A 23,164-nucleotide genomic window follows, 5' to 3' on the forward strand; every position below is an offset into this window, starting at 1 on the left:
GCTTGCCCCTCAAACCCAGGGCCACAGACCCAGCCCCCTCCGACCTGGGGAGCGACGACTCCCAACAGCTGGGGACACATGGAGCTCTCCCCGCCCCTCCAGAGAAATGGGCGATACCCCCACACCTGGGGCGCACCAGCCCTCCCCATCTAAGGACAGGGGGCTCTCCGCCTGGGGACGCAGACCTGCCCCCCGCTTAGCTATGCACACTAGCTCGCCCCACCTGGGGACACAGCAAAGAGCCCTCTCCTGGGAGACAGGTGGCCTTGCTCCTGGGCACAGGTTGATACGCGCCTATAGGGAGAGCCGGGACCTCGCCCCTGTGGGCCTGGGCAGGGCGCTGGGGTCCGGCTGGGGGTCTCGGAGAGCCGTGGGTCCCGCCTGCCCTATCCCGCCCCGCCCCCCGCCGCCCCGCCGCCCCGCCCCGCCGGCCCTTCCGCCTCACTCAGCGGCGCCACGCAGCGGGACGCGCACGGGCCATGGCGCGGACAGCGGGCAGGGAGCTAGCCCTGGTAAGGGGGCCGGGGCCACGGGACCCCATATCCCTGGCGACCTCCAGGTCCCCGCCCCTTGGGCCTCCTGGCCCCTGACCCAGTGAAGTGGCTGGTTCCTCTTAGGGACGGAGCGGGGGGGTGAGTGTCTCGGGCTCGTCTGCAGTAGGGGACAGAGACAGACTCTGTGAGCCTGGACACTGGGACGTCCCCAAATGCCACCCCATCCTCCCAGGCCGAGGGAGGAGGGTACCCGCGGAGCCGAGGGGGCTTCTCTAGCCTGGGACCCCGCCCCGAGTCTTGCTGAGTCCGGCCGGGAAGGGAGGATGGAGCGGGAAGGGCCAGCCTGAGTCCGCGCGGGAGAGGGGGGCCGAGGCCCGGGGACCTGTCGCCCTGAGCTCGCCTCCGCGTCCAGGCGCCGCTGCAGGACTGGGGCCAGGAGATCGAGGACGGCGCGGTGTACAGTGTCTCCCTGCGGCGGCAGCGCAGCCAGCGCTGGAGCCCGGGGGAAGGGCCCGGGGGCAGCCAGGTGAGGAGTGGGGGCGGGGCGGGAGGCGACCAGGTGGGGGCGGGGTTACGTGGAGGGGCCTGGAGAGAAGGAGGTGGGGGCAGAGTGGAGAGGCGGAGCTGGGGATCAAGAAAGGGCGGGGCTTAGAGGCGGCCAGGTAAGGGCAGAGAGGGGCCCGGGGACGGCCAGGTGAGTGGGGGAGATGAGTGAGGCCGGGCCAGGTGAGGGCGCGGTTCCAGCGGGATCTGGGGACCGAACTGGACGGCAGGGCCCGGGTAAGCCAGGTTTAGCGGGGCTGAGCTGGAGGGGGAGGTGGTCTTTAGAAGGAGCCAAGTGAGAGCGGAATGGGACGGAGGGCAGGGACCAGAACAGCCAGCGAAGCGTGGCTGGAGAGTTGAGAGCAGCCTAGGGGTGGAGGGAAGGGGACAGAGGGCAGGGCCTGGAAGGACGAGGGTGTCCAGGGCGGGTTGCGGGCGTCATCTGTGCCTGGGGCAGGACAATGAATCCAGGGGGCGGGATGCAGAGGAAAGGGCAGGATCGGATGCAGGAGCGGCGCTGGAGGTGGGCGGGGTCGGAAAGGGGGGGCTCCGGCGGCCACTCCTCCGTGTCCCGTTGCAGGCCCCCGGCCCCGCGCCCGACGCCTTCCTCCATTACCGCACCAGCAAGGTGCGGGCGCTGAGGGCGGCGCGGCTGGAGCGGCTGGTGCGCGAGCTGGTGTCCGGAGACCGCGAGCAGGACCCGGGCTTCGTGCCTGCCTTCCTGGCCACCCACCGGGCCTTTGTGCCCACCGCCCGCGTGCTGGGCCTTCTCCTGCCACCGCCGCCGCCGCCCCTGCCGCCGGGGTCCGTACCCATCCCCAGGCCCTCACCTAGGAACCCCCCTAACTCCAGAACCCTCCTTCTAAGCCCCACCCCCCGTAGCCCCCTCTTCTTCACCTGGATTTGGGGGGCTCTTCCCAGGGTAGTGATAAAGAAGACAGAAGAACGAGATCTGAGCTTCAACCAGAACCTGAGGTGGGTCTCCCATCTGGTGGGGGGGGGGCCCTAGAGGTCAAAGGTCGGATCTGAAGTGGAGGGGCTCGCCAGGTCCAGAGCAAAGGGCTGAGCTCTGAGGCCCCGCCCCTCTGGCCAGGGCTGTGGTGTCGGTGCTGGGCTCCTGGCTGCGGGACCACCCTCAGGATTTCCGGGACCCCCCTGCCCACTCGGACCTAGGCAGTGTCCGCACCTTTCTGGGCTGGGCGGCCCCGCTGGGCGCCGAGGCCCGGGAGGCTGAGAAGCTGCTAGGAGAGTTCCTGAAGGAGGCTGAGCATGCGCAGGAAGAACAGGAGCAGCCCCAGGCGTGGGCAGGTGAGGGGCCTCTGAGCAGGCCTTTCCTGCATGTTCCCTCCCCCATGGTCCTCCTCTCTGCTCCCGGAGCTACAGATCTTGGGCAAGGTTCTTAACCCTGTCTGAGCCTCAGTTTCCCCACCTGTAAAGTGGGGATAATAACTCTCTAACGTATTAGCATTTGTCTAGCGCTTCCCCCAACCTCCTCCTTCCTAACTACAAAGATACTTCACCACTGGGTCAGGACGCCCTGTGTTTCTAGCTACAGATCATTGCATTGCTACTTGCCTTAGGAGCCACAGAGTCCTAGGTTCAAATCCTAGTTCTGCCATTTGCTGACTGTGTGACCTTGGATAAGTCACTGCACCTCTCTGAGCCTCAGTTTCCTTATCTGTGAAATGGGCCAACCATGGTACTTACCTCATTGGCCTCCATCCTTTCAACAAATATTTGGCCATGGGCACCTAACAATGGATGGGAGCTCCTGGTTCCCTGGGGAAGACAGTCAGTAAACAAGTAAATAAACAATGAGGGCTTGGCAAGGAGTATAGTTTTTGTTATTATCACTGATTCTTACTTATTAGCTGTCTGCCACTTATAATGAAATATATACAAGAAGCCAGACATATTTCTTGTAGAGTAGGTGTCAGCAAACTATGTGGTCCTTTCTAGAAGGAGTTTGCCAACCTATGTTGTAGAGAGCTTTTGGCAGAGGGAAAAATATCCACATTCTTCATTCAGGTCTCCATCCAATTGTCACCTCCTCCGATATGCCTTCTCTGACCCCCTCCCAACAAACATATCCATCCACTCTGTCCTCTGAGCCTGCCTTATCTTTCTGTTTTTTTGTTGTTTGTTTGTTTTGTTTTTTGTTTTTTTGTGAGGAAGACCAACCCTGAGCTAACATCCAATGCCAATCCTCCTCTTTTTGCTGAGGAAGACTGGCCCTGGGCTAACATCCGTGCCCATCTTCCTCTACTTTATATGGGACGCCACCACAGCATAGCTTGACAATCGGTGCAACAGTGCGCGCCCAGGATCCGAACCTGTTGAACCCCAGGCCACCTAAGCCGAGCGCACTTAACCACTGCGCCACCGGGCTGGCCCCTGTCTTATCTTTCTGTGTAGCTCTCATTGGTCTTGTCCCCGGTTCTGTCCCCAGGGGCAGGAACAAGGAGGATTTGTTGAATGAATAATTGCATCCTGCTTATAAAGTATCATCTTTCACCCATCTGTGTCCGATCTGATCCCTATCACAAAAGCATCTATATCCCTAATCTCCATCCGCTAATCCTCAGATAAAGCGGCCACATTTCTCTCCACTTTACAAAAGAGCAGCTGCTTCTCTCTCCCGCAGATGACAAAGTCTCAGTTATTTACATCGATTTTATCATTCCATCTTCCCTCCTGGTTACTAAGTGTCTTTCTTCCTCTGCCTTCAAGATTTCACCAGCTGATTCCAAGTCACTAGAACTACATACTCCAGGGCCGGCCCCGTGGCTTATCGGTTAGATGCGAGGTTCCGCTGCTGGCGCCCGGGTTCGGATCCCGGGTGCGCACCGACGCACCGCTTCTCCAGCCATGCTGAGGCCACGTCCCACATACAGCAACTGGAAGGATGTGCAGCTATGACACACAACTATCTACTGGGGCTTTGGGGGAAAAAATAAATAAAATTTTTTAAAAAACCAACTACACAGTCCAATGGGGTAGCCACTAGCCCCACGTGGCTATTGAAATTGAACTGAAATTAATTAAATTGAACTTAAGTAAAAATAAAAATTCAGTTCTTTGGTTGCACTAGCCACATTTCTGGTGCTCAGTAGCCACATCGGACAGCACAGGAAGAAAATATTTCCAGGAAATTCTATTGGAAGTGCTGCCCTGGCTATGAGTTCTTGAGGTCACAGGAGAAAATGAACATATATTGAATACCTACTGTGTGCCAGGCTCTCAGAACATTAACATCTTTATTTTTTGGGTCCCTTTTTTTTTTTTTTTTGGTGAGGATGGTTGGCCCTGAGCTAATATCCATTGCCAATCTTCCTCTTTTTGCTGAGGAAGATTGGCCGTGAGCTAACATCTGTGCCCATCTTCCTCTATTTTGTATGTGGGATGCTGCCACAGGATGGCTTGATGAGCAGTGCATAGGTCCACACCCGGGATCTGAAGCTGCAAACCGAGGGCCGCTAAAGCAGTGTGCGAACTTAACCACTATGCCACCGGGCTGGCCCCAGCACCCAAGTTTAATCAAACCTTCGGATCTTACAGCAAATGTAGGGGATAGAGGAATATGCCACGTGTCACTAAGAGAAAGCAAACAGGGAAATAGAGAAGAATGTGACCTTCCTCAGGATAAATGACCCATTTTTTCCCTAATGACATTAGCAAAAGGCAAATAGGGACTGTCACAGAATAAAAGTGACATAAGAAAGGAACAACCGAATGCCTTGAATGGATCTTTGGATTTTGAAGAAACAACTGACACAGGGGCTGGCCCCGTGGCGTAGCAGTTAAGTGCACGTGCTCTGCTGCTGGTGGCCCGGGTTCGTATCCCGGGCACGCACCAACACACCGCTGGTCAGGACATGCTGTGGCAGTGTCCCATATAAAGTGGAGGAAGATGGGCACGGATGTTAGCTCAGGGCCAGTCTTCCTTAGCAAAAAAAAAGGATTAGCATAGATGTTAGCTCAGGGCTGATCTTCCTCACCAAAAAAAAAAAAAAACTGTAAAAGAGACAATTTAGGGACAATGGGAGGATTTCAATATGGACTGTGTATTTCTTGACATCAAGTGATTATTGATGATTCTGTTGGAAATGATCGTGGGCAAGAAGGTTACATATTTTTTAAAGTCCTTGTCAATTAGAGGTACACACCAAAGTTTTTAAGTGTGTAGTGACCTATGTTTGGGATTTGCCTTCACATCATCCTGGAAAAAAAATTTTTTTTAGTCAAATTGATGACTGTTGAAGATAAGCGATGGGTGTTTGAGTGTGGTTTATTTATTTTTATTTTTATTTTTTGTGAGGAAGATCAGCCCTGAGCTAACATCTATTGCCAATCCTCCTCCTTTTTTTCCCTTTTTCTCCCCAAAGCCCCAGTAGATAGTTGTATGTCATAGCTGCACATCCTTCTAGTTGCTGTATGTGGGACGCAGCCTCAGCATGGCCGGACAAGCGGTGCATCTGTGCGTGCCCGGGATCCGAACCCGGGCCGCCAGTAGCAGAGCGCGCGCACTTAACCGCTAAGCCACGGGGCCGGCCCCTTGAGTGTTGTTTATACAATTTTCTCTACTTTTGTAGAGCAAGTTCCCTGTTCATGTCCACCCCGTTGTGGCAAGATCCAACTTTCAAAATGTCCCCTAGGGGACGCCACCATTGAAACCCACTGCGGAAAAGTCATTCATGTTTATGGAGCCTTTTATGGCAGTCTGGTATGCATAATCCTGTCTGATTAAAAAAAAAAAAAGTCCAGATGAAGAAGCTGAGGCACAGAGACGTTGAAAGGCTGACTTTAGGGGCCGGCCCCGTGGCGCAAGATAAGCGCGCTCCACTGCAGCAGCCCGGGGTTCGCCGGTTCGGATCCTGGGCATGCACCGACGCACCGCTTGGCAAGCCATGCTGTGGCGGGGTCCCATGTAAAGTGGAGGAAGATGGGCACGGATGTTAGCCCAGGGCCAGTCTTCCTCGGCAAAAAAAAAAAAAAGAGGATTGGCAGATGTTAGCTCAGGGCCGAATAAAAGGCTGACTTTAGCTCACACAGCAAGCCCGGTGGACAAGCTTGAATTTGAACTTGGGAATTTTGGACAATAGCCTTCCCTTAACCACAGTTATACCACCTCTAAACAAAAGAAAAAGGACAGACAGATCTTATCCTAATACAAGTTCAAAGTCAAAAAGCCCTATTTTCTACTCTAGCCTTTGAGCGCGGCTTCAAATCTCTGCCTTGATGTTTACTGAACGCGTGACTTAGGGCAAATTATTCCTGCCTCAGTTTCCCCACCTGGAGAAGGTGGAGAATAGTACCTCCTGCCCCGGGGTAGTGTGCTAAATTACCGAGTTAATCCATGCTAGGTGCTCCACGAATGTTACTTTCGCTCTGACGTCCTTAAAAACACTCAGGGAGGTCTCCGTTTTACAGATGAGGAAGGAGGCTCAGAGACGCCAAGGGACTTGCCCAAGGTCACACAGCCAGTCCCGGATTCAAACTTGAGCGTTTTTAACCGGCTCTAATGCTCCCTCAGGACCTCCCGGAGCTGCCCGGACCCCCTGCCCAGACTCCCTGGAAGGCTGCTTGGAAGAGGAGGAGGGACTGGTGCCGGAAGGCCCCGAGCTCCTGGACTTCGGTGTAGACGAGGTGGCCGAGCAGCTGACCCTGATGGACGTGGTGAGGACCCGGGGCCCGCGGTGGGTGGGGGCAGGTCCCGCTGGGCTCAGGTCCTACCCACCCACCCCCTCCGCCCAGGAGCTCTTCTCGCGCGTGCGGCCCTGCGAGTGCCTGGGCTCCGTGTGGTCGCAGCGGGACCGGCCGGGGGCCGCGGGCACCGCCACCACCGTGCGCGCCACTGTGACCCAGTTCAACGCGGTGACCGGCTGCGTGCTGGGCTCCGTGCTGGGGGCGCCGGGCCTGGCCGCCCCGCAGAGGGCGCAGCGGCTGGAGAAGTGGATCCGCATCGCCCAGGTGCGTGTTGTGGGGGGCATGGGGCGGGGCCAAGGGACCCAGAGAGACCCGGTGGGCAGAAGGCAGAGGACAGGGGTCTGGGAACGAGGGGAGGGTTGGAGCTGGGAGGTGCCTAAGGGAAAGCCTGGGGGGTGGGCTGGCCGGCCCAGGGACAGCTGAGAGACGCTAGGCGACTCTAGGGATAAGAGGATGGGATGGGGGTGATGGGGAGGGATAGGATTGGAGGAGGGACCAAAGCCCAGAGAAGGGGACGTGGGTCTCGAAAGTGGCTGGATAGGGGCGGGGCAGGAGCCTCAGGGCAGAGAGGAAGAGAGAAATGGGGGGCCCAGGAGAGAGAGTGGGGGCGTGGCAAGGGGGGAGGGGAGGGGATAGAAAGTTGATGCTTGGGGGTGACACTTGGGTTCAGTGAGGAGGGGTCTGGGTCCAGGAGAGATGCTATGGGCACGTCTAGGGCTCAGGGAGAAGGAGTAGGGACAGGAGAAGCCGAGGTCAGAGGTAGGGGATGGAGGGGCAGCTGGGGGCGGGGCTGGGCTGCAGGGAGAGGAGGGGAGGGGCTCCTGGGGGAGGAGGCTGACTCTGGGTAGCTTGTCAGATGAGGGGCGAGTTGTAGGGGTCTGGCCAGGGGTCAAAAGTCATGCGATCAAAGGCAAATCATCCCTGGGGGTCAGACTTGAGGTCTGACCAGCGCCCGCACCCCGCCCCCCAGCGCTGCCGGGAGCTGCGGAATTTCTCCTCCCTGCGCGCCGTCCTGTCTGCTCTGCAGTCGAACCCCATCTACCGGCTCAAGCGCAGCTGGGGCGCCGTGAGCCGGTGAGCGAGGAGTGGGGGGTCTGCTGGGGTGGATTCTCCTCCTCGCCCCATCCCAGCTCTGACCCTCCCAGCCGCGGACCCCTAACCCCTCTCCTGTCCCCCTAGGGAACCCTTATCCACTTTCAGGAAACTTTCCCAGATTTTCTCCGATGAGAACAACCACCTGAGCTGCAGAGAGATTCTCTCCCAGGTATAGACGGGTGCGGACCCCGTGGGTACCGGGCCAGGAAGGGGACCAGGCAGGGCATCACTTGTCATTGTCATTCAGTGTCCTTTCCCTACCGCTCGGGAATGACCTTCCTCTTGTATGCAGGCGGCCCCGCCTTTTCCCTTTTCCCAGCCTCTGCTGCCCACCCGGTGACCACGTTCTTTATTCATTCAACATATGCCAGAAGTTACGGGGAAAAGGTCGCCTGAGGCCACAGTCACAGCAAAGAGCGAAAAGAAAATTGTGCCAGGGACTTGACTTTGATAAGCAAAATTGAAAAGAGTATGCCAACAGGACTGACTTATTGTAGGCAAGATTTAGGTTCTAACAGCAATGATGAGCTCAGGGAACAAGGAACTCTGCATTAAGCACCTACTGTGTGCCAGGCACTGTGCCAGGAGGCTCTGCCGTGAACCAGACACCGTTCCTGCCCTGGAGGAGACACACAGGGCAAGAATAAGTGCGCCAGCTATTGTGTAATTAATTCCCAGGCAGAGCGATGGTATGAAGGCCAGGTTCAGGGCGTTTCCAGGGGGTTGACGGCGGGCCTGTTCCACCCAGGCCCCTGACAAGGATTCTCACCTGTGTTAAGGTGGTCCCTGGGGGCCACAGCACCCACGAGCCCACCTCTGTCAACTTAGCCTCAAAACGAGTTTATTCCAGAACAGCCAAGAGAATTGCAATTGGGGATGTACATTCTAGGGCGAACCATAGGGAAATCCAGCAAACAAAGGAGGGGAGCTGCTTTATAGAGAAAAAGGGGGAGGAGGGAGGGGCTGCTCTAAAGGAAAGTCCACTGGGGGAAAGTAACAGCTCAGGGTCGCAATGACTTCTCATTGGCTGAGCTGCAGGCGTTTCTCATTGGCTGAGCTGAAGCGTTTCTCATTGGCTGAGCTGTAGCATTTCTCATTGGCTGAGCTGTAGCGTTTCTCATTGGCTGAGCTGCAGCGTTTCTCATTGGCTGAGCTGTAGCATTTCTCGTTGGCTGGGCAGTTGCCAGGTGGGGAGAGAAATCTTCCCTCCGTTGTGAAGTGGTTTTGCTCCCTGCGGATGATGCAAGTCCCTCTCTTCCTGTTTGGTGTAATTGAGGATGTGTGATAGGGCGTGAGGGCTCCCCCTACAGGCCTTCCTGACTCCAATTTAGTTAAGATTTCCTTTATTAATTTCATCATCCCTGGTGGGGCCGGCCCCTTCTGCTTATCTGCTCCCTCCCTGCCTCCCTCATGCCTCCCCTCCTTCCCCCTGCTCACTTTTCATTGGGAAACCTTTGCAACTGGTTTGTGATTGCTGAGAGCAAAATGAGTGTATATATGTTGAGGTGTCTTCCCTGAGGGTGGGTCGAAGAGACCCCAGGACTGCTCAGATCTGCCCCTGCCCCTGCCCCCAGGAGGAGGCCACTGAGGGACCCCAGGAGGAGGACAAGCCCCCAGGAAGCCTGCCCTCAGTGAGTGATGTGGTTTGGGATGGGGACCAGCGGGACCCTCAGGGAGGGGGTGGAGCATGATGGGGTCAGTGATGGCTGAAACTGACTGGAGTTCTGGGGGCCACAGAAGCTGCCCCCAGGCCCTGTCCCCTACCTTGGCACCTTTCTCACGGACCTGGTTATGCTGGACACAGCCTTGCCGGACATGCTGGAGGTCTGACCCCTGCCTGACCCTTGATTCTTGACCTCAGTGCTACTCGCCCTCAGCACAATAGGCCTCCTGACATCCTGCCCTTGACCTTGCCTGAACTGACCCCAGCCCCTGACCTTGACCCTCCATCCTTGACCCTGGAGGCTGCAGTTCAGACAAAGTTTGCCTGCAGGGGGATCTCATCAACTTTGAGAAGAGGAGGAAGGTGAGCGGGCACTGGGTGGGTGTGGGGGGTCTAGGGTGGGGGCAGGGCAGGGGCGGGGTCTCAGAGGCCACTCCCTCAGGAGTGGGAGATCCTGGCCCGCATCCAGCAGCTGCAGAGGCGCTGTCGCAGCTACCGCCTGAGCCCCCACCCGCCCATCCTGGCCGCCCTGCGCGCCCAGCAGCAGCTCAGCGAGGAGCAGAGGTGACCACCCTGTGGCCTGGCCTGGCCCCACCCTGGCTGACCCTGGATCGCACACTGGATCTGTTTATCCCATGCACCTCCCCAGCTCCTCCTAAGACCCCCTCCTGAGCCCTGACCCCCCCCAACCTGTGACCTTGCATTATTTCCAGCCCAATCGAGTGCCCCAATCGATCTCTGACCTCAAACTTTGACCCCGTCTGACTTTCTGACTTCAGCCTTGAACACGCGGCTGGCCATCTGTGCTCTTCCCACCTTCTGGCCCTGTCTGACCCGTGACCCCATCGTGACCCCTCATCTGACTCTCTGAGCCCAATCATTGACCCCCCAGTTCTGAGTAACTGACTTCATCTCAGATGTAAATTCAAGCATCCAACTCAATTAATCTAATTGTTTCCTTTCATTCTATTGAATCTATGACCCTAACCATTGACCCCAATGATTGCGTGACCTTGAACTCTATGTGCCAACCAGGCCATCCCAAATAAGACCCTGATTCTCAGGGCCCCATTTACTGCCTTGGCCCTGACCTCTGGTGCCCAACCCCAGGCTGTTCCCCACTGACCCCCCCGAAACCCAGCTTGATTGTAACGCGTGTCTCCTCATTCCCTGCTGCCTCCTGCCTCCTGCCCCCTCAGCTACCGCATCTCCCGTGTCATTGAGCCGCCGGCCGCCTCCTGCCCCAGCTCCCCACGCATCCGGCGGCGAATCAGCCTCACCAAGCGTCTCAGTGCGTGAGTCTCGGGGAGTGTGTGTGGGGTGATGTGGGCAGAGACGGGGGCTGCTCCTTGGACTGAGTCTGCCTCAGCCTCAGCCCCTGTCCCTATTCTCAGGAAGCTGTCCCGAGAGAAATGCTCGTCCCCTGGCGAGAGTCCCGGGGACCCCTCATCCCCCGCCTCCAGGTGAGCATCCTGCTCGGTGAAGGGGCTGGAGACGGCAGAGTCAGAGGTCCAGTCAGCCACCCCACCTTCGGTTCTGTGTCTCCCCTAGTCTGTCCCCGGGGTCCCCCCCGTCCAGTCCTGGAACCAAGGACCCTCCTCCTGGCAGCCCCCCGGCCTCTCCAGGCCCGCAGGGTCCCAGCACCAAGGTACCGGGACTGCCCCTGCATGCATGTGGGGCTGCGGGTGCCGAGAGCTGTGTGTGTGTTTGTGTGTCTGTGTGTGTCTGCGCGCACGCACGTCTGTGTGTGCACCCGGGATTTCAGGGCCAGCCATGTACAAAGGAGCCTGTACACACAGTCAGCTCAGCCCTCGGGGTGTCTGTCCAGGGGAACATGTGCATGCCCACGGCCCTGTCTGAGAGATTGGCCCTCAATCTGGCTGGTGCTCAGGTCTGGACCCGTGTGTCCGCTCGCCCACAGGGCACTCCGGGGTGCAGTCACAGACTTTTGCAAGGATATGTGTGTCCCCAGGAATTTGCATACCTTAAGGGGAAACGTGGGCACAAATATGCACAGGACCACACGCGAGGCTGTTCGTGGGCGTGGGCTTGTGCGTGTACAACAGGTGTGAGCGTGTGTGTGTGCTCGCTGCTCTCTGTGTATGCAGGACATCTTGCGTGTGAACGTGGGTTTGTGTGTTTATCGGTCATGTGTGAATGTGTCTGTGTAACGGGGCACGGAGGTCTGTATAGGATGAGATTGCGTAGATGCGGGCGTGTGGGCACCCTAATGGCGTGTCCCCAGGCTCCGGGGGTGTGGGGGGATGCGTTAGATAGAATGAGGGGGGCTAGCGCTCTCCCACCACTCAGCCCCCACCCCCACTGCCTACAGCTGCCCCTGAGCCTGGACCCGCCAGGCCCCCGGCCCCTGGCCTTGCCCCTGAGTGGCCCTCGCGTCCCCCCCCCGGGGCAGCAGGGCTCGGAGGCCCGCGTCATCCGTGTCAGCATCGACAACGACCACGGGAACGTGTATCGCAGCATCTTGGTGAGGGGCTGGGCGGGGACCTGCCGGGGGCAGCCCTGCCCTTGGGGCTCGTGCTGTCACATCTCACCTCTCTTCCCAGCTCACTAGTCAGGACAAGGCCCCCAGCGTGGTGCAGCGAGCCTTGCAGAAGCACAATGTGGCCCAGCCCTGGGCCCGCGACTACCAGCTCTTCCAAGTCCTTCCTGGGGACAGGGGTGAGCGGGGACTGCTTGGAGGGTGGCAGACTGACCAGGGGCAAGGATGGCCCTAACAGGGCCATGAGGTGGTTCAGGCACAGAGTAGGGGTAAGATAAGCAGGGTGGGGATAAAAGGCAGTAATATATTTGTGCCTCAATTATGTGGGGTCATGAGGTTGTCCTGGCTCAGCATGAGGGAAGGGGGCACCAAAGGTGTCTTCCTAGGATTTATGGGGGAAATGAGATTGTCCAGGGCCAAATGGGAGAGGGAGTGTAGAAGGTTGTCTGGGCTTAAATTTGTAGGATTGTGAGGTTGTTCAGGCTCTACTGTTGGGGTGGGAGACTAAAGGGGATCTGGGCTTGGATTTGAGGGGAAATGAGTTTCTCCAGCCTCAGCATGGGGACCCTGAAGTTATCCGAACTTGGCTTGGGAGAGGGCGACATGGTATTGAAATTCGGAGTAGGGGAGCATGAGGTTGTTCATTGTAGACGGGGGTAGGAGGTTGTCCAGTTTTCAAGAGGGAGAGGCAAGAGGTTGACATGTAAAAGGACATGCCATGAGGTTGGCCGGACATTAGGCAGGAATACTTGAGGTTGTTTACATGTCAAGTGTGAGGGCCAGAGGTTGTGCGGGCTGGAAGTGGGAAGTCAGAAGTTGTCAAAGTTCATGGCGAGAGCAGCATGAACTTGGCTGGGAATTGGCTGCTGGGGAAGGGTGGGGAGAGCAGGAAGTTGTTTGGGACTAAGTTTGCCCAAGCTTGTAGTATAGGTTATCAAGACTTCAGGGAGAAATGGCAGGAGGTTGCCCGGGTTCGTGGTGGGGAGGAGACTTGAGGTTGTGTGGGCTTCGAGTAGGAAGTTGTCCAGGTTCCTAATGAGAGGAGGGTGAGGTTGTCTTCGCACTGGCTAAAGGGACCCAAGGTTGTTCAGGCCCTGGGGTGAGTAGCAGGTTACCTAGGTCCTTTGTGGGGGAAGTACGAGGTTGTGCGGGCCTTTCATCATCCTCTCCGCCTCTGGCCAGAGCTCCTGATTCCAGAGAACGCCAATGTCTTCTATGCCATGAGTCCAGCCGTCCCCGGAGACTTCGTGCTGCGGCGGAAGGAGGGGGCCCCGCCCACACCCTCAGTCTCCCCGACCTGAGGTGGCCTGCTCCTCCCTCCGGGATGCAGACCCCACTGGCAGCTTGGGGCCTGGCCCCGGATAGCTTCCATTCCCCAGTAGAGCCCATCGTGCTCCATACCCGGTGACCCCTCCCCCCTACTTGATTGGACCCCATCCCTCTGACCCTCCTGGCACCAGACCCCTGTTCCAAAGACATCAGCCCCCAGGGTGGCTAGTTAAACATAGAAGGGGGATCATTGGGGGGGTCAGACCCTTCCCCAGAGAAATCTTGTAACATTAGAGACGCATCAGAACTGACAGAAGTGGATGAAAATAGCGACCAAAGTTATGGACCAGGAGTGAGTCTTGTTTGTTCTGCACCATGCTCCATGTTCACTCCTCATCAAGATAAAAAAAGAGAAACATTTTGCTGCAAGGGAGGCTGTTAGTGTGGTGTTTTACTTTGGTAGCCAGCTAAAAATCAGTGGTTCTATTACCATAGAAAAAGGTGATTGGATTTGGGGGGACAATGACTGTCTCAGTCTCAGAGCAAATCAGAGCCAGGAGACAGCAACAAAATCCCGATGATATCTTTTGAGTCCCTAGATCCAGCTATGTCTGAAGCTGGACCCACTGAACTTTTCGATTACATGAGCCATTAACTTCCTAAGAGTCCTAAGAAAGGGGGTGGGTGAGGCATGACCAGGTGACAGAGGAGGGCCCTGTCACGCACACAGGGTTCAGGACTCCCTCCACCAACATTTTGAGGTGATATGCTTCTTTTCTGCCATGTATATAGGAAAGTGGAGAAATGAAATTCCATCGGAATCAGAGATAAATAACATCAATGAAAGGAGAGGGATGAGCTCTCTATCAGTATTGGGGAAGGAAAAAGAAACAGGTAGAGAAGGCAGAGACGAAATGAGCTGTAGGGTCACCTGCAACGTAGTCATAACAACAACAATAATAAGATGACCACTTATGAACCCCCACTCTATGCTGGACACAGACTAGGGGCTTTATATCTCACTGTATTAATCAGGGTTCTGTCTGTTTCAAGTGGTCAAAAACCCAACTCAAACAGGCATGTGCAAAAAAGGAAATTAATGGCTCATGTAACTGAAAAGTTCAATGGGGCCAGCTTCAGGCACAGTTGGATCCAGGGACTGAAAAAGATGTCCCTGGTTTGTGTTGCTGTCTCTTGGCTCTGATTTGCTCTGAGACTGAGACTGTCATTGTCCCACCAAATCCAATCACATTCTTCTATGGTAATAGAACACTGATTTTTAGCAGGCTACCCAGAGTAAAAACCACACTTCCAGTCTCCCTTGCAGCAAAATGTGGTCATGTGAGTAAGTCCTGACCAATGAGATGTAAAGGGAAAGGAGGTGGGCAAATTCTGGGTCCTGCCCTTAAAGAGAAGGAGTGTGTCCTCCTCTTCCTCTTTTTCTGCCTCCTGCTGGTTAGAATGAAGACACAGAGTGGATTATGTTGGATTGGGTGGTTCGCATCCTCTGAATAATGGAGCAACAAAATGGAAGGAATGTGGCTCTCTGAGACCAGGGAGCTGCCATATTGTATTACTGCTACTTAGATTGTTACATAAGAGAGATGTCTATCTTACTTAAAGCCACTATTATTTGGGTCTCTGTTACAGTAGCCAAAAGGACATTTTAATTAACATAGCGTATGGGCCGACCCTGTGGCTTGGTGGTTAAGTGAGCGTGCTCCACTGCTGGCGACCCGGGTTCGGATCCCGGGCGCGCACCGACACACCGCTTCTCCGGCCATGCTGAGGCCGCGTCCCACATACAGCAACTAGAAGGATGTGCAGCTATGACACACAACTATCTACTGGGGCTTTGGGGGGAAAAAATAAATAAATAAAATCTTAAAAAATAATAATAATAATAATAATAATTAACATAGCGTGAATCCAAGGCAGGCTCACACCTCCTGAGGGCAGTGCCAGGCCAACATCCTACCAGCTCCACCTTCCCATGCAAGGAGAGCCCCTCCTTCCCATCCGCTCCAGCAAAAGTCTCAGAGCAGATGCCCATTGGACCAGCTTGTGTCACGTGGCCACCCGTGAACCAATCACTGTGCTCAGAGGATTGTAATACGCTAATTGGCCAGGCCTGGGTCCTGTGCCCATGCTTTGAGCTGGCAGAGAAATTTCAAATCACAGGAGTGGAGTCTGGGAGGGCACAAAAATGGAAATTACATTTGGATGCCATTACTAGGAGAAGGGAGAATTCTGGTGAACGGGCATAAAGCAATCCCTAGGGTTCTAAACTTTGCCCCTGGAGCAATAATAGGGGATGCCCAAGCACTGTGTAAGGTGGGAGAGGAGACAGAAGAATCTAAGCCTCATGGAGGGTCTGATAAAAGATCATGGTATGGCTACTTTACAGGCTTTTTTTCCTCTAAGTATTAAGACCTTAAGATCAATCAATCAGAAGTCAGTAGCAGCATCCTTCTGAAACTAGCTTAAGCAAATAATTGCTATCCTTACTGTACCCACTATTCTAAGAACTTGACATAATCTATTTCATAATCTTCATAATAGCCCTATGGAGTAGGCACCATTATTATGCCCATTTTATACACGAAAAACTGAGACTAGGGAGGGTTAATTACTTAGGCAACGTGGCATGATAAGATTGGGGCTCAGACCTGGATGATCTGCCTTGTGTCCAAGCACGTGCACTTAACCACTGGGCTGGTTCGCCTCTCATAATCACAGCTTATAGTTTCTGCTTCTCTCTCACACACACGGTCCAAGTGGCAATTTCCTGAGGAAGAGATTCTCATAGAATCACTTCTGTTTTTTAAAAGTGCAGAGGTACTCAGGCACAGCTGTATCCGGTGACTAACACAAGACCCACTGTTTCTTTACATCTTTTACTCCACTCATATTTCTTGAGGTCCTACTGTGTGCCAGGCCCTGTTCTAGGCGCTGGGGATGCAGAAATGGACTAGTGAGGGAGGCGAATCAATAACATATCAAATACATGTTAGGTGATAATAGCAGAGAGGATGCAAACTAATAATAATAAAATAATGATGATAAGCCATTCGGGGTGACAGGGATTGTGGGATGGGCGGGTTGCTATTTTAAATAGGGCGATCAGAGAGGGCTTCATTGAGGAGGTGACATTTAGGCAGAGGTTTGAATGAAATGAAGGAGTGAGACGCAGAGGAACAGCCTTCCAGGTAGAGGGAACAGACAGTGCAAACGCCCGTGTTGGCTTCACCATCAGGCAATTTCTTCCTTGGCTATTTTATAAGCCCAAAAGAAAGCGGCACCCCCTTTCCCAGGTAAAGTCCCAGGATGGAAGCTCGTTGGATCCATTTGGATCACATGCTCACCCTGAACCAATCACTGTGCTCCAGGGACTGAAGCACTCTGATTGGCTAGTTTAGGGTGGGCAGGTACCATGAGGTAGGTAACGATCCCTCCCCTGGGCATGTACCTCTGTTGTGTGTGTGGGGGGTTACTCCCGTCTGAGACACTCAGCCAAACAAATAGCTTTTACAGTTTGTTCTAGAATTACTTTCCAGATCATTAAACGAACTGCACACTCCTTGTAAAATAAAATCCCAAGTATATAAAAATTGTAAGCAGTAAAAAAAATTTTTTCCAATGAATCACAAATGAAATCTCACTCTAGAACATATGTGTTTTACAAATACAAATCGTATGGTGCATACTGTTCAGCCCTGTGCGCTCAACCGCTAGTCACTATTACGATCATTGTTTATTCCTACCCAGACTGGGAAGAGATGTTGATTACCACGATAATATCCATAGTTTACATTTTTGGAATGTTTGGCATGTGCCAAGCTGGATTTTACAGATGAGAAGACTGAAGTTCAGATAAGGTAAGTCACCTGTTCCGGGTCACACAGCAAGAAAGTGTGTCTGATGCAAAACCCTGTTCCAGCCCCAGGAGGGCCCCTGCCCCCTCCCGCGGGGCCGGGCAGGGCGGCCGCCTCCCGCTTATCTCAGCCCAGGCTGCCTGCTGGGCCCGCCCCCTCCGGGAGCTGCCACTTGGGGCGCCTGGCCGGGAAGGGCCTGGCCAGCTGTGTCCGGCGGAGGCAGCTGCTGACCCAGCTGCGGACTGTGCCAGGGCTGGAAGGAGGGGGAACGGGAGCCCTGGACCCCTCCTAGCGGGGGCGGCATCATGGATCACCTCGGGGCGCCCCTTTGGCCTGGAGTCGGCTCCCTCTGTCTCCTGCTGGCTGGGGTCGCCTGGGCTCCCCCACTCAACTCGTCGGACCCCAAGTTTGAAAGCAAAGGTAAGGAAGGAGCTGTGCGTGGACCCCCGCACGGTGTCCTGGACGGCAGTGCTGGGGCCTGAACTTCCCGCCTGGGTCCTGGGGGCCATGCTGGCTTCTGGACCTCCACTCTGCGTTCTGGGGGCCAAGCTGGTGTCTGAACCCCTAGACCGGGTCCTGGTGGGGCATGTTGGGGTCTCAGTCCCCAGACTGGGTTCTAGGGGGGACACTAGAGAGGGACGTGGGTTCCTGTTTCATCTTTTTAGGGACATGCTAACTCCCCATGGGGCAGGGGCGGTGCTGGGTCTAGGTCCTGCGGTCTAGAGTCCCTAAAGGGAGGGGACCTAGCGGACCCTCCAGTGGAGGAGGGAGGATAAAGCCCGGATCCGAGTCCGAGGGGCCGGGCTGCAGGCGACTGTAAACACGGTTTGCATGCGGGCGCCAGATCGCCTGCCCTGCCGGGATGAGGGAGGGGGCGGGGGACACGGTTGGCGCTATCGGGCAGCGGGGAGCCTGCCGGGGCCGATAGGGGGCCCGCCTCCTCCACACACCCACCGGCACGCAAGTCCTGGGCTGGGGCGGGGCCAGGCGCGGGAGGCGGAGGCCTTGAACGCTGCGCGCAATTCAGCCCATCGCGAGGTGGGTGGGTGTGTGTGCGGGGCACAGTAAAGCAAGCAACCTGCGCTTGGGAGTTCGGGGGGCAGCACCTCTGCGGACCCCTGGAGGGGCCTCGCTGGAATAGAGAGCGGGGCGGGGCTCTTTTCTTATCGGTCCGCACAGGCGGCGGGAAGAAGGGGGAGGATGCTGCGGCCCGAGGACGGGGCTGGGCTCCTCTGAGCCCCTCGCCTTGCGCCCACCCCCAGCGGCCCTGCTGGCGGCCCGCGGGCCCGAGGAGCTTCTCTGCTTCACGGAGCGGTTGGAGGACTTGGTGTGTTTCTGGGAGGAAGCGGCAAGCGCCGGGGTCGGCCCCGACAACTACAGCTTCTCCTACCAGCTCGAGTGAGTCCGACCCGGGAGGCGGAGCGCCCCGGAGCTCGTAGCTTGGGACGCCTCCTGGTGCCAGGGGCCGGATGGCACCGCCCTGATGGGAAGCCCGCGGGGTCGGGGCTGACACGTCCCCTAGTGGCCGGGGCTGGAACACTCCCCTGATCGCCGCTGGAGCGAGACCCCAAACGTCAGGGCTGGGACCACACCCCTCCAAATCGGGACTAAGGCGTCGCGTACGTCGGGGCTGGGCCGCCCCGTGGTGGCCGTATCCAAAGAGCGCCCACCGTCCGGGCAATACCTGCCAACTCGCTCCCTTCCCTCCCCGTCCCTCGGCGCGCAGGGGTGAGCCGTGGAAGCCGTGCCGCCTGCACCAGGCGCCCACGGCCCGCGGCGCGGTGCGCTTCTGGTGCTCGCTGCCCACGGCCGACACGTCGAGCTTCGTGCCCCTGGAGCTGCGCGTCACGGCGGCCTCCTCGGGCGCTCCACGCTACCGCCGCGTCATCCAGGTCAACGAAGTGGGTAAGTGCGCCGGGAACGGGGGAGTGGTCGGGGGACGGGGTCCCGGTCTCCGCCCGCCTGAGCATCCCCTCTCGGCAGTGCTCCTGGACCCCCCCGCGGGGCTGCTGGCGCGGCGGGCCGAAGAGGGCGGCCACGTGGTACTGCGCTGGCTGCCGCCGCCTGGGGCCCCCATGGCGAGCCTTATCCGCTACGAGGTGAACATCTCGGCAGGCAGCGCCGCAGGGGGCGCGCAGAGGGTGAGGCCCGCCCCTACCGCCCAGCCCCAAAGGCTCCGCAGTCCACATCCCCGCCCCGCCCCTCTAAGCCCCGCCCAGACGGTCACCACGGCCCCGCCCCCATGGCCTCGCCCCTCCAGGTCCCGCCCCTGACGCCCGACATCCCGTTGCCCTGACGCCCAAGACAGCTCCGCGCCCACCGACAAGGCCCGTTTCTCAATGCCTCCGCAGCCCACCCGAACCCAACCCCACTTACCCCGTAGTGCCAAACTCCAGACTCCTTCAGGGCCCCGCCCCTCTGTGCTCTGGCCCCGCCTCCCGCCACCTGGGGCCCCTGCCCTGATTGGCTCCGAGCTTTGCTGGGCCCCGCCTCCTGCTTTCATTGCCCGCCCCCTCCTCCCGCCGCGCTTGGGCACCGCCCTTCCTTTCTCTGATTGGCTGTCCCTCAGGGCCCGCCCCCACCCCCCCTCTCTGCTCCCCGCCCCCGTTGGCCACGCCTCTCACCCGGGCCCCGCCCCCAGGTGGAGATCCTGGACGGCCGCACCGAGTGCGTGCTGAGCAACCTGCGGGGCCAAACGCGCTACACTTTCATGGTGCGCGCGCGTATGGCCGAGCCGAGCTTCGGGGGCTTCTGGAGCGCCTGGTCCGAGCCTGCGTCGCTGCTGACGGCTAGCGGTGAGGCCCCAGGCAGGGGGGGCTGGCAGGGCTGGGGCGGAGCCTCGGGCAAGCCCACCGCCCTGACGTCCTCCCTGCTCCCCAGACTTCGACCCCCTCATCCTGACGCTTTCCCTCATCCTCGTGCTCATCCTGCTGCTGCTGGCTGTGCTCGCCCTGCTCTCCCACCGCCGGTGAGCGCCCCGTTCAGGCACCTGGCCCAGACTCCTCCCCACCAACGACCGCCTTGCGCTGTGGAAACCTAGGCTCAGAGAGGGGAAGACCCTCGCCCGAGGTCACACAGTGAGGAGTGGGTGGCAGGGCTGGGATGCAAGGCGGACCAGACCTAGGCTCTTAGTTAAAGTTCTCGGGGAACATTCACCTGGTCTTCCTTCTACCTCAGTGGCTTCTCCTTCTGGAATTCCTTTGCTCATTCTTTTTCCCAATTTCATCAACTTTTGTCAAATCCATCAGATGGGCTGAATGGAAACATTTAACCCCCCAAGTGCCTCCCGCCCCTGTTGTCAAGCCTCTCAGACGCTTTATGATATGACCAGCCATCCTGAGGTTTTCGTAATTCCCAGCACATACCCTGTGGTTTCACACCCCCAAGCCTTGGCACATGCCGTTCCTTCTGCCTGGTCCCCCAGGCAATCTCCTAGCTGTCTTTCAAGGCCCTGTTCATTTACTTGGTTGGAAAATACATACTGAGGGCCAACTATGTGCTAGGCTCCGGGGAGAAAGTGGAGAACAAAATTGACATCTCCCTGACCTTGTGGATCTCACAGTTGAGTCAGACAACGGACAAGGGAACCAACAGATATTTGATTATAGATTGTGATGAATGATATGAAAGAAACAAATGGGGTGTGGGGACATGACAGGATGGTCAGGGAAGGCCTCCAGGAGGCGACATCAGAGCAGAAACCTGATGGTTGGAAGGAGGCAGCCACTTGAAAAGGGGGGAGAAGAAACAGCAAGTGCAAAGGCCCTGAGGTAGGAATGAGTTGGAACATTGAAGCAGCTGCAGGAGCCCTATGGCTAGAGCATATTGTGTAAGGAGAACTGGTGGATGATGAGGTGAGGGAGGTGACAGGGATCAGAACACGCAGTCTCCACAGGGCTGTGGGGAGGAGTTTGAAGTTTATTCTGAATGCATTGGGGAACCATGGAAAGGAGTGAGAAGGGAAGTAATATAAGGAACCTCCAGGCAAGCCTGGGCCAGGTTTAGAGGGAGCATGAGACAGTGTATATTGAACGCCTATGCATCCTTCAAAACCCTATTCCAGTCACCCTTCTGTAGGGCCTTGCAGATGCTACAGCCAGAGCCCCTGTTCCTCAGCCCACATGCACTCGTCTGCCTCCATCATGATCACGAGGTGCGAGGAGTATCTGTGCCCCTGTGACTGGTGCTGAGGGGTTGTTGGTGAGTGTTGTGCTCGTTTCTTTTGGCATTACCAGGGCTCTGAAGCAGAAGATCTGGCCTGGCATCCCAAGTCCCGAGAGCGAGTTTGAGGGCCTCTTCACCACCCACAAGGGTAACTTCCAGGTAGGTGGCCTGGTCCCAGGGCCTGCGGCTTCCCTGCTCCCGTGGCTGAACCGCAGGGCTCTGAGCAGGGTGCTGCTGTTTCCCCAGCTGTGGCTGTACCAGCATGACGGCTGTCTGTGGTGGAGCCCCTGCACCCCCTTCCCGGAGGACCCCCCCGCCTCCCTGGAAGTCCTCTCTGAGCGCTGCTGGGGGGTGACACAGGCAGTGGAGCCAGGGGCAGACGACGAGGGGCCTCTGCTGGAGCCGGTGGGCAGTGAGCACGCCCGGGACACCTACTTGGTGCTGGACAAGTGGCTGCTGCCTCGGAGCCCGCCCCGCGAGCACCTCCCACAGCCTGGTGGCGGCTTGGACACAGCAGCCACGGAGGAAGGCTCGGAAGCACCCTCCTGCTGGTCTGCTTTGGCTCTGAAGCCTGGCCCGGAGGGGGCCTCGGCTGCCAGCTTTGAGTACACCATGCTGGACCCCAGCTCCCAGCTCCTGCGCCCGAGGGCACTGCCTCCTGAGCTGCCCCCGACCCCACCCCACCTCAAGTACCTGTACCTCGTGGTGTCTGACTCTGGCATCTCAACTGACTACAGCTCAGGGGGCTCCCAGGGAGCCCAGAGGGATTCCTCCAACGGCCCCTACTCCAACCCTTATGAGAACAGCCTCGTCCCAGCCGCCGAGCCTTCAGCCCCAAGCTGCGTGGCCTGCTCCTAGGACGCTTGGGGACCCAGCATGACCTCAAGTGCTAGGCCAGGCCCAAGACTTATCGGGCAGGGTCGGCGAGGCCTCACTCAGGACTAGGGGCATTGCTGACGTTGGCTTTCTGCCCCATCCTTCCTGCTCAGGAAGTCATGACCTTGCAGTATTTTAAAATGTATAGTTCTTTGTATAGATATATATATGTAAGTTTTTCTATCATGACTTCTGCAAATGGCCTGTAAGCCCCATCTGTCCCTGGGCCCAGGCCATAGGGGCAGCAGTAAAAAGCCTTGAGCTCAGTCTGAAATTCTGGCCCTGGCAATCTGAATGATAATCCTAATAAAATGAATCAGTCAGTATAAGTTATGCTAGCTGCCGTAACAAACAACTCCCAAATCTGCATGGCTTAACATTAAATGGTTTCTCTCTCACATCTCAGTTCAGGCAGGTGGGCAGCCATCCCTGGGATGAGTCAGAAGCCCAGACTCTTCTGGTCTGTGGCTTCACCATCCCTCAAGGCCACCCTCACATCTTTGGATGGATCCTCTGTATCCTTCCAGCCAACAAGCAAAGAGAGAGACAGCAGAAGATTCTGTGGGCCGTTTTAGGAATCTAGCCTAGAAGTGGGTACCATCTCTTCTTCATAAATCCCACTGGCCAAAAACAGTCATGTGACCCCCCCCCCCCAGCTAGTCCCACAGACTGCTAGGACATGTAGTTTAGCTGTGCATCCAGAGGAAAGCTGTTTCATGAACCTCTAGCTTGTCTCTGCCACTAATAATAATAACATTAATTCATATGGCTTTATTCTGTGACAGGCCCTGTTCAAAGAAAGTACTCTGATGACACTAAGTGTCACCAAGTGGTTCCATGGGAGTTCTGGTTTAATCATTTTTTTAAAGTTTCATATAACCTAGGAAAGCTGAACATATGCATATCTTCTGCTCCAGGAATCCCACTTCTAGGTATATACCCTAAAAACTCTCACACACATGCACCAGGACATGTGTGC

At 56.8% G+C, this 23,164-nt stretch overlaps 2 protein-coding genes across 6 annotated transcripts; both read left to right on the forward strand.

The window, feature by feature from the left end:
• Positions 1-463: 463 nt before the first annotated feature.
• On the forward strand, positions 464-16,366 carry RGL3 (ral guanine nucleotide dissociation stimulator like 3). 5 transcript variants are annotated; one of them, XM_087425420.1, is made up of 19 exons: positions 464-512; positions 907-1,020; positions 1,618-1,841; positions 1,959-2,012; positions 2,131-2,345; positions 6,571-6,713; positions 6,792-7,007; positions 7,714-7,817; positions 7,923-8,007; positions 9,389-9,469; positions 9,576-9,662; positions 9,832-9,864; positions 9,944-10,065; positions 10,701-10,796; positions 10,896-10,964; positions 11,053-11,149; positions 11,834-11,986; positions 12,066-12,180; positions 13,184-16,366. In XM_087425420.1, the coding sequence occupies exons 1-19, from the start codon at positions 480-482 to the stop codon at positions 13,300-13,302; spliced, it is 2,160 nt and encodes a 719-aa protein (XP_087281546.1). In that variant the 5' UTR covers positions 464-479; the 3' UTR covers positions 13,303-16,366. The 5 variants fall into 5 exon arrangements, with proteins under 5 accessions (XP_087281546.1, XP_004442712.2, XP_087281544.1 ...); XM_004442655.3 differs by having other exon boundaries at positions 9,413-9,469; positions 13,184-16,365; XM_087425418.1 differs by having other exon boundaries at positions 1,618-2,012.
• A 64-nt stretch (positions 16,367-16,430) lies between these two features.
• On the forward strand, positions 16,431-22,784 carry EPOR (erythropoietin receptor). The gene is made up of 8 exons (XM_004442653.3): positions 16,431-17,565; positions 18,408-18,543; positions 18,872-19,050; positions 19,129-19,286; positions 19,787-19,940; positions 20,026-20,113; positions 21,381-21,468; positions 21,556-22,784. The coding sequence occupies exons 1-8, from the start codon at positions 17,451-17,453 to the stop codon at positions 22,165-22,167; spliced, it is 1,530 nt and encodes a 509-aa protein (XP_004442710.1). The 5' UTR covers positions 16,431-17,450; the 3' UTR covers positions 22,168-22,784.
• Positions 22,785-23,164: the final 380 nt, after the last annotated feature.

This window comes from Ceratotherium simum, chromosome 39 (genome assembly GCF_057802395.1).
Source record: "Ceratotherium simum simum isolate JZ-2026a chromosome 39, ASM5780239v1, whole genome shotgun sequence".
In the NCBI taxonomy this organism is placed as follows: Eukaryota; Metazoa; Chordata; class Mammalia; order Perissodactyla; family Rhinocerotidae; genus Ceratotherium; species Ceratotherium simum.